Source organism: Citrus clementina, unplaced genomic scaffold (genome assembly GCF_000493195.1).
Source record: "Citrus clementina cultivar Clemenules unplaced genomic scaffold, Citrus_clementina_v1.0 scaffold_5, whole genome shotgun sequence".
Taxonomy (NCBI): Eukaryota; Viridiplantae; Streptophyta; class Magnoliopsida; order Sapindales; family Rutaceae; genus Citrus; species Citrus x clementina.
The window spans coordinates 27,581,238-27,591,290 of record NW_006262201.1 but is presented as its reverse complement, the minus strand read 5'-3'; the positions used below and the strand labels follow the sequence as shown (position 1 = coordinate 27,591,290).

General features: G+C 34.9%; 2 protein-coding genes across 2 annotated transcripts in view; one reads left to right on the top strand and one right to left on the bottom strand.

Moving 5' to 3' along the window:
- LOC18042669 (pentatricopeptide repeat-containing protein At5g16860) overlaps positions 1-2,055 on the top strand; it is a 3,393-nt gene extending 1,338 nt beyond the window's left edge. Inside the window, 3 exon segments of the mRNA XM_006432752.2 lie at positions 1-15; positions 17-1,883; positions 2,012-2,055. The exon segment at positions 1-15 is cut by the window's left edge and continues 1,338 nt beyond it. Coding sequence (XP_006432815.2) covers positions 1-15; positions 17-1,862 — 1,861 coding nt within the window. The 3' untranslated portion in view covers positions 1,863-1,883; positions 2,012-2,055.
- Positions 2,056-2,267: 212 nt separating this feature from the next.
- Positions 2,268-6,222, bottom strand: LOC18041525. The gene is made up of 4 exons (XM_006432751.2): positions 5,526-6,222; positions 4,002-4,069; positions 3,721-3,913; positions 2,268-2,643 (listed from the first exon to the last, which is right to left on the bottom strand). Exons 1-4 carry the CDS (start codon positions 6,126-6,128, stop codon positions 2,290-2,292), a joined length of 1,218 nt encoding a protein of 405 aa, XP_006432814.1. The 5' UTR covers positions 6,129-6,222; the 3' UTR covers positions 2,268-2,289.
- Between the last annotated feature and the right edge of the window lie 3,831 nt (positions 6,223-10,053).

The window sequence follows — 10,053 nt, the reverse complement described above, 5'->3', positions numbered from 1 at the left end:
TGTTAGTCTCGTCACGCCTTTCTGCATGTGCCTCTCTGGGCACGTGGTCGAGGGGTAAGCAGGTGCATGGTCATGCGTTGAGGACTATGTTGATTGAGGATGTGTTTGTGGGAAATGCGCTGGTGGACATGTATGCCAAGTGTGGTATGATGGAAGAAGCAAAGAAGGTTTTTGAGAGGATGAAGGTGAAGGATGTGGTTTCTTGGAATGCGATGGTTACAGGGTATTCTCGAATTGGTAGCTTTGAGGATGCTTTTGCGCTTTTTAAAAAGATGAGGCAAGAAAATGTGAAATTGAATGTTGTGACGTGGAGTGCTGTGATTGCCGGGTATGCGCAGAGAGGACATGGGCACGAAGCCTTGGATGTCTTTAGGCAAATGCAGTTTTGTGGATTGGAACCAAATGTTGTTACTCTTGTGTCACTTCTTTCAGGTTGTGCTTCTGTTGGAGCGTTGCTACTTGGGAAGGAGACACATTGCTACACCATCAAACGTGTTTTAAGTGCAGACGGGAATCACCCAGATGATCTTATGGTGATTAATGCCTTAATCGACATGTACGCCAAGTGCAAGAGTGTCAATGTGGCACGTGTTATGTTTGATGCAATTGCACCAAAAAAAAGGGATGTTGCAACTTGGACTGTAATGATAGGTGGTTATTCTCAGCATGGAGAAGCCAATGATGCCCTGGCACTTTTTCCTCAGATGTTCCAGCAAGATAAACTTGTAAAGCCAAATGCTTTTACTTTATCTTGTGCTCTTATGGCTTGTGCTCGTTTGGCTGCACTGAGATTTGGTAGACAAATTCATGCATATGTGCTGCGGAATCAATATGAGATGTTGATTCCGTTTGTGGCCAATTGCCTGATAGATATGTATTCACGATCAGGAGACATTGACACAGCTAGAGTTGTATTTGATAACTTGAAGCAAAGAAATGTTGTTTCCTGGACATCCTTGATGACAGGTTATGGCATGCACGGTCTTGGCGACAAAGCTCACTGGGCTTTTGATCAGATGAGGAAAGAAGGTCTAGCACCTGATGGTGTAACCTTCCTTGTTCTGCTCTATGCTTGCAGCCACTCAGGAATGGTTGATCAAGGGTTAAAATACTTTGATAGTATGAGCAAGGAGTTTGGCATTTCTGCAAGGGCAGAACACTATGCTTGCATTGTTGACCTGCTGGGTCGTGCTAATCGCTTGGATGAAGCTGTGGAGCTCATTGAAGGCATGCCAATGGAACCGACCCCTATAATATGGGTGGCACTACTTAATGGTTGCAGAATTCATGCTAATGTGGAACTTGGGGAATTAGCTGCAAATCGACTGTTAGAATTGGAGTCAGAGAAGGATGGGTCATATACTCTCCTTTCAAACATATACGCAAATGCCGGGCGTTGGAAGGACGTGGCCAGGATTAGATCATTGATGAAACATACTGGGGTTAAGAAGAGGCCTGGTTGCAGTTGGGTACAGGGAAAGGAAGGCACTGCAACCTTCTTTGTGGGTGACCGAACTCATCCGCAATCTCAGAAGATATACGAGATCCTTGCAGGTTTGGTACAGCGCATCAAAGCCATGGGGTATGTTCCACAGACGAGCTTTGCTCTCCATGATGTGGATGATGAAGAAAAAGGCGATCTACTTTTTGAACATAGTGAGAAGTTGGCTCTTGCATATGGAATTCTAACAACAGCTCCGGGGACGCCCATCCGAATCACCAAGAATTTGCGCATATGTGGTGATTGCCACTCTGCTATTACCTTCATATCCATGATCATCAATCACGAAATTATTTTAAGAGACTCAAACCGCTTCCATCATTTCAAAGAAGGATCTTGCTCCTGCAAAGGCTATTGGTGATACTGGAATGCTGCAGTTCCAGTTGAGTGATGTAATTTATACTATTAAAATATACATTTTTGTGTTCTCTAGAATTTTGGAGCCAGGAATCAATAAGTTGCTCTTTTCTTTTGCTGATAGATCCATTTTTTTTTTCATTCACTTTTCAGAGTAATTTTCACCGGATACCGTACCTCGGCCACACCCTCCGCGGCAGTGAAGCAGGCTGCTTCATTGCAGCAACACTTTTATCAGCTTTATTTTACTGCTACTCTGATAACTTTCATTATGAAAATAGATCAGTAACATTTGATGCTAACCATAAATGCCTTACAATTTAATCTTAACTGGACATCTAATTTGTTATGGTTTAGATCAGCACATATATACCAAAAGTTAACAAAAATTATTTGTTAGATCGGGAATTGAGGATACCATTTTGGAGATTCTATTGAACAAAAGGATATCTAGAAATATAACATTCCCTTACACGAGACGCCCCATCCCTGGCCAGAATGCCTTCAAGATCTCCAATAATTCTGGCCAACCATATCTCCAAATTTCTTTGGATCTCTTTCAAATTGTTTCTAACAGAATCCAATGACCGTCTCATGGTCAGTTTGGACTGACTCCCCAGTTCATCACCATAGCAAATTTTCCCAACCTCTGTGTGCAGTGCTATTAGCTTCTGTCCAGTTTCTGATGCACGCTGCTGAAGTCGAAATCCTTCAAGCAGAAACTCTGTTTGCCTTTGTGTTCGAAACTCTGGACTGAGTGTGGATTCACAAGGATCACTTGCTTGCTGAGGAAAACAGGAAAAAGAAAAATGATTTTCAAGCAAGGTATCATGTTCTATAGTGTCCCTAGCCATACACAGCTTTAGTCCTCGATGAAAATTTAGAATTTCAACAACATACAAAAGTGCATTTAAAGAAAAGGTATTTTGGATTTGATTATGATGAACCTCATGAAAATGGAATTTATTTAACAGGACTCAATCATTAAAAATAATAATATCAGCAGCCCCTTCAGACCAAGAATGTGCATTACCAAAGTCATTCTAGCACGATTAGAACATTTTCAATGAAATCTTTCAATTTCTTGTTTTACTATGTTCAACTCTATGTATTCCCTTTTTCACTGAAACAATCTTATGTATTAGAGCCAACCAAAATATTGAATTCTAGTTGTGTGAATTGAACTTTTGAAAACAATTTTCTATTTAGAGAATCATTTTAAACTTATGTGCATCAATTAACAAACTTTAACTGTTGAGAATCTGTGAATAATATAAAATTTCTACCAGTAAGGAAGACTAACAGGTTTACTAGTAACATAAACAATCAACTTGTTTCCTATCTTCTTGACTTGGCAACAGCTTACAATCAAATAAAAAGATCAACTAACATATAGAAGCCTTTTAATGCTTTTTTCAGTTGTAAACTTTCTTTGACACTGAAATCTATGGGTTTTCTCTCTCTTTTTTTTTTAAATCTTTCCAAGAAGCAGCAAGATATCCCAAATTAAGTCTCAGTTTACTTTTTTTTTTCCGTTTACATAGCCATTTTTGCTTCAATATGGTAATGGATCAATATATTCCTCAGGATATTGTGGATGCTTATTCTACTCGCAAGACAGATGACACAAAATCACAGTTATATTTACAAAAATAGTAGCATTCAAAAGAGGAACTTGCATAATCAGTCGGTTAAAAGTACTACCCAAAGCAACTATGCAGCCCCCTTGCAGATTTAAGGGATGAACATATCTTAATATGATGCTCAAGCAAGGTAACAAGGTTCCTCAAAGCAGTCAAGGTTGAAAGATAATGCAAAAATTTGAGCAGCTGAAAGTAGAATCACAGATAGAGAAGTCTTACCATTCTTCTGCATAGGTCATCAATCTTCCCAGCAAGAGCCTGATATCTCTTAGCTTGCTTCCTCATTACTGAGGGAACCTTAGTCAGATCACTTTTACCAATTTTTTCCACATTCAGCAATTCCTGTTCAAGTAACTTTAGCTTAGAGAAAACTCCTGTTGATTCACCATCTACCTTCCAAGGGGACTCCCTTCTGAAAATACAACAAATGTTGCCCTTTCATTAATGCAGAGTACAATAACTTGTAGATTGGCAACACTAAGTATATTATTGAAATTTACCTTGCCACAAAATGCTTCATATGGTAAATTGATTCAAGAGATTCATATTGTGATTCATACTGTACATCCTGCAAAAACAAACATTTCGGATCAAAACAATGGGAACCACCTTAAAACTCATTTGACTGCTAGTACTGCCCAGGCCAAATTAAATTTCTCATTACAGTTCACTTTTTGTGCCCATGTATTATCTGGTTAGAGCTTAAATATTATTCTTGGTTTCTTGCTCACTAGCTTAATCCTTCCTTAATACAGTATCACAGCCTCAAGTGGTCATGTCCTTGAATGCCAGCATTATATTTATCAAAATAAAATAGGCACGTGAAAGGTTGAACAGCTGGTCATGGAATTTTAAATGCCATTGTTGGGATACATAAGATAAACTTAATGAATCCAAATGTAAGTCTTAATGGAAAATGGAAATTGATAATTTTAACCAGCAGTATGATAAAACGAAAACCACATGAACAATGAAACACTAGTAGATCGGAATAGAGTTTTAGGCCACAAGCCCCTTCATACTCTTCAAGAAGATAAGTTCAAGCGGCATAAGAACAATAGTGTATTACAACATGGAAATCAGCAATGATCATTCTAAATTCTCAAAGATGCAATGTTTCATGCACCCTCAGAGGAGGGTAAAAATAAAAAAATAAAAACAAAGAAACAGTAATTGCCAATTGCAGACCAGAGAAAGAAGAGAAAGAAACAATTAAAGTATTTAACAACAATACTTTATAACAGCTCATAGATTGCCAACCGATTAAAGAGATTAGAGTAATATACGCAGTTAACTAACATTCCTATTACCATTACAACACATTAAGGAACACAATACCTTTGTATTTTACCAAGGATGCAATATTATTGAAGCCTAGTTTGTTAAGGTTTTTAATTTGAATCAAAATATAGATATTACTACTTCCTATTGATATGGTTGTTATACGATGTTGACTCTCCTGTGGTCCTGCCATATCAACAACTTGATCACATAATCACCAATTATAAAAGGATAGACTCCTTGCCATCAAGCCATGGATAAGTGTGGTCCATTCAATGATGAAGCTTCAACTAGCAACAAGCCATTGGCAGCAAATTTTGAGTTGGCATTTTAGTCAAGTATATAAATATATCCTTTGCACTCACAGGGAAAGGACAAAATGCAAACTCAAACATATCACAAATAAGGGAGTCTTGGATGCACTCACAATAAACACTTCTAAAATTATTTGAAAATTGAACTTCAAACAAATAAAGTAATTTAATTACTTTTCATCACGGACATTCTCAACTCCGAGGACCGGAAGAGATAATGAATAGCTAGATTTAGGATCCAGGATATAATTACTCTCAAAATCATTTTCCTCACAGCCTCATGCACAAAATTTAGATTAATTAATTATTCTAAATTCTAAAGTTTCAAAAATCAAAGTGATTCCTTGTCTATTTATTTTCTCATATTTCCCAAGAATTAAAATTAAGACTGTTTTAAAAAAAACAAACAAAGAGAAAGAAAATTCAAACCTGCCAGATACTACTAGCACGCTCAGTCCAAAACTTAGAAGCGGAGGCCAAAAACTCGGAACTAAAACCGAAATTACCGATTTGCCCATCATTAGCACCACCATAACACTCTCTACTCTCGCACACACCGAATTCCTCCTCCTCCTCCTCCTGATGCTGATGATAATGCTGCTGCTGCTGCTGCTCCACCTCAAACTCACAGCCTCTCCTTGACATAAACCCGATCATATCTTCCAATTCTTGGACTCTCTTATCAGACTCCAGCTTCTCCCTCTCCAATTCATCAATCTTCGATCTCAAGCTCGCCATCTCCTCCGTCGCCGCATCGATCTGCTGGAGCAGCCGCTTCTCCTCCGCCTGCCACGCGTTCCTGTGGCTCGCGAAGATCTCCACCACCCTCGCGTTAGCCTTCGAGTCCTCTTTCCTCCTCGACTTCATTTGCTTCAGCTGCTCCTCCGCCGCCCTCAGCCTCGCCTTCAGCTCCTCCTTCGCCTGTGATGAGTTCTTCGGAAGCGACGCTAGGAACAATGAGAAGCTCATTCCTATGTACAACCTGAGAAGCTGCTGAAGCTGCTTTGCTTCTTCTTCTTCTTCTGCCGCCATAAGAGAGTGAGTGAGTTTATTTTATTTTGTAAGTCTGGTTTGGAGTTTAAGGTGAGTGAAAGTTGGGTTTGGTTTTGTTTTGTATGGTTGCAGGTTGGGGCCAGTGGAGACACAGTGTTATTATTATTATTATTATTATTATTATTATTATTATTATTATTATTAAAGTGAGAGACTTTCAAATAAAAATTAAAAAAATAATCCTTTCAAAAAAAAAAATTAAAAAAATAATCCTTTCAAAAAAAAAAAAATTAAAAAAATAAAACAAAGGAACTTGTTATAAAAATTAAACAGTGAACGGGCATGTCTGTCAATGAGAGACGAAAATTTATTTCTATTTATTGTACCTTCAACAACTTTCACAGATTCACTGATTGTCACTTCCGTCCCCGTTGGCCCGGTGCCAAAAATATTTATAATCTTAAATCTTAGTTATAAGGTTTTTTTGTATATACATTTTTTATTGATAGTTAATATTTTGCAGATCGACTCATCTTAATTTAAGATATAAATTTGTAATAAAATAATATGATATGGATAAAGATATTATTATTTTATTACATAATATTTTTTGACATATTATTTTATCATTAAAATATTTTATAATTATTTTATCCATTTAATCTTTTAATTTTTATCATTTTACCACCAAACCATTGACTCTATTAATAAATTAAAAATTACTAATGTCACAGTGATGTTTTAAGAATTTTAGTATTTTAAGAATTTCAAAGAGTTATAATATTTATAATTTTGTCAATTAATTATTTTAGTTAAACAAAATAATTAATTGATAAAAGTGTTTTTTTGTATGTAATTGATTTTTTATTTTTTAATTTAGAGGATTAAATTACACTTACATAATTTAGGGATAAAATATGTTTTTACTATAATTTCGATTAAAAATTTTGTGAGATTCAACAATTGAGTGATAAAATGATAAAAATTAAAACATTATGTAAGAAAAATAAATATCAAAAAATTTTGATGATAAAATGATATATAAAAAAAATATTAGACAGTAAAATAATAATATCCCATATAAATAATATGATGCAATGCGGATATATACTCTCTTAAGTAATTATTTTTTTTGCACAATACTTCAAGATCGAATTATTGAAAATTTATTACCGTAAACAATTAGACAAATCACTGAAGACTTAAAAGGAAAAATCAATAGGCGTTGGGATACCTCGGGAAGAAGTACCCTCTAGTAATGATGCACGTGTAATAAAGCAGAGCTCCACCAAATTGTTCCCTCAAAATAAATTGAGTTGACCGTACATGTGAAGAATTTATTGTTTATCAGTGGCTCTCTCCTAGTGGAGAGTGAATTGATCTTAACTTTTAAAATATAAGAACATACAAAAGAGACATGTAAGCGGTTGTGAAGCTAACCCCTCTCGCGCTCGTGATTATAGCTATCAATTTTTTTATTTTTTATTTTTTGACCACGAGGTATTTTGGGAAGGGCTCCAACTGTGGGAGGTACTCCTAAGCTCGTACCACAACTCAGATTAGAAGTTTTTGCTCGAACCGAAAAGCACAAGTCTTCCTTGCGACTCGAACTGGGGAGCAAACTCAGTCAAATCACTTAAGAGGACTCCATTACCAATAGAGCCAATATTTTGTTGGTTATTATAGCTATCAATTTATTATATATAGGGATGGCAAATTGGTTTGTCTAAGTTTGATAATAATATATCCAATTAAATTAGACTAAATAATATCTATTCAAAAAATTTTAGCTATGAATATGGTAAAAAATTATATTTGGCACAATATCCATTTACCCGCATGTCATTTCTTCTTTTATAATTTCAATTTACCAAATTCTAGATTATCTCGCTTCACTTCACAGTTCACATACTAACTGCTCGTTGTTCATTGGTTACTAATATCGATCTGTCAATCATCCCTCCCCATCTATTGATATCGTTCATCATCGCTTGCTTGCAGGTTATTGACATCAATTTATTCACGACTCCGCTCTCTCGTCTTTGGTGTTTTAGCTTATTCTTCTTATTTAAGATATCTTAGTAGCTTCTAAATATCTGAGTACATTGGAGCTCTTAATGTGTACTCAAAATGAATATAGGTTGAATTGAAAGGTATCAGACTCATCTTACTTCTGCGCTTTATTTAATTTTGATAATATTTGTTCTATTTCATTTCATCAGTGCCCTTTTTTTTTTATTTAAACAAAGGTGGAATTCGTAAAGATAATAGTGATGAATGAAGAAGAAATGAATAAAGAAGTCAAGTGACTGATAATAACGATAAAGAAGAGATACAACCATGTTCATAATAGTGTTTATTTATTTTATTTCTTTAATGCATTGTTTTAATTTGTAGATTTATTATGATGGTCAGGTTGGAGACTGAAAGCTTGTAAATCATATACAAGGCTTATTAGAAGAACACACTTTTTGTATTTTATTTAAAATTAACTTGTAATAGATTATAATTTCTTCTTGTGAATTCATAATTTTAATATTCGTTATTTGGGATGTTTATTATTTTTAATTTAATATTAGAATCTAATATTGATTTAAATATTTATATTATTATTTTTTATTTCATATTTTTTTTGTTTTATTTTTATATAATAAAAATTAAATATTCATAGATATCCATATGGATATGTTCATATCCATCATATAGAATTATGAATTTCACTAGGATAATCATCCATATCTAACATATTTGTCATACCTTATATACAAGGGAGCTGCTATCTTACGTTAGACGTAAGGTACAGCCCTCTCTATAATAATGAGTCCCACTAGAACTTACTTCTTAATTGTGTGAAAGAGTTATACCTTACATTAAACATAAGGTAGGCAAACCCTATATATAATAGGAAGACTAGAGAGCATAGACCCATCGACAAAGAAAAGAGAGTGAAAATTTGACACCCTTTATGCAGAAATGATTGCCCATCTTCTTCCTTTTTCCAGAAAATGATGAACCTTTTAAAGCTTTTGTAACCATCACGAGCCACACTGCTCACTAGTCCAAAAAAACTATTACTTCTCATTTGTCACTATCCCTTGAATAGTAGCAGCAAGCAGCACAGTTTTTTTTTTTTTTGGCCCCTTTTTTCTTTCAAGTAAGTAAATTAAAAGAAAAAAAAAACATTTAAAACAATACTAGAGGAACAAAGATAACGATCCCAGCAAACCAAAGCCCACTTTCCTATTTCGCGGAGATTCCTCCCAGGCAAGATAAGTTAAAACAAATAATGAAGACTTTTCCATTCCCAAGAGATTTTTCTGTCGACGGCCCTACGCTCACTTTTCCTTCACATCTATATAATTTGGGTTTTGTTTTCTTCCTCCAATATCACCAAATGTGAAATCCACAATATCAATATCAATAGTTTTCAACTTTTATTTTTTTTTTAAAATGTAAAATAAAAAAAGATATTAAAAAGATAAATCTAACATGGGTTCAGTTAAAAATCTAATTTAAGCTGAGTTATTTTTTAAGACCTTATATCAAATCATTTATCTACAATTTTCTTTTTTTTTTTTTGTGTTTTCTGTTTCTTATAGTATATTTCTTTTGTTAATTACACTTGGAAAATGTTGAATTTTTCCCTCCTTATATGGTTGTGCTTGCTTTGTGAGTTTCGTTAGATTGGTGATCCAAAATGTTTATAACCAAAAGTTTATCGAGAATGAAGAGATTGTTTGGTGAGATTGTGCGGAAAGAAAGAAAGATAAGTGGAGGAATATGATACATGAAAATTTTAAATGAAAAATAATATTGCATTTAGAAGTTGGGATGTTTAAGGTCCATTGGGGAGCATCGGGCTGCAAGCTACTCTATTTCTTTTCGTACAGTAAAAATGCTTTTGGATTGTTTGCCAAGCTGGCAGCCCAACTGCGTCGTAGTACTCCCAAACAAACCTATACTC

Coding starts and splice junctions, on each gene's coding strand:
- LOC18041525 (XM_006432751.2), bottom strand. CDS start 6,128: ATGGCGGCAGAAGAAGAAGAAGAAGCAAAGCAGCTTCAGCAGCTTCTC. Junction 4,070..5,525: donor GTGCTAGTAGTATCTGGCAG/GTTTGAATTTTC, acceptor TTGTTTTTGCAG/GATGTACAGTATGAATCACA. Junction 2,644..3,720: donor ATGACCTATGCAGAAGAATG/GTAAGACTTCTC, acceptor TGTTTTCCTCAG/CAAGCAAGTGATCCTTGTGA.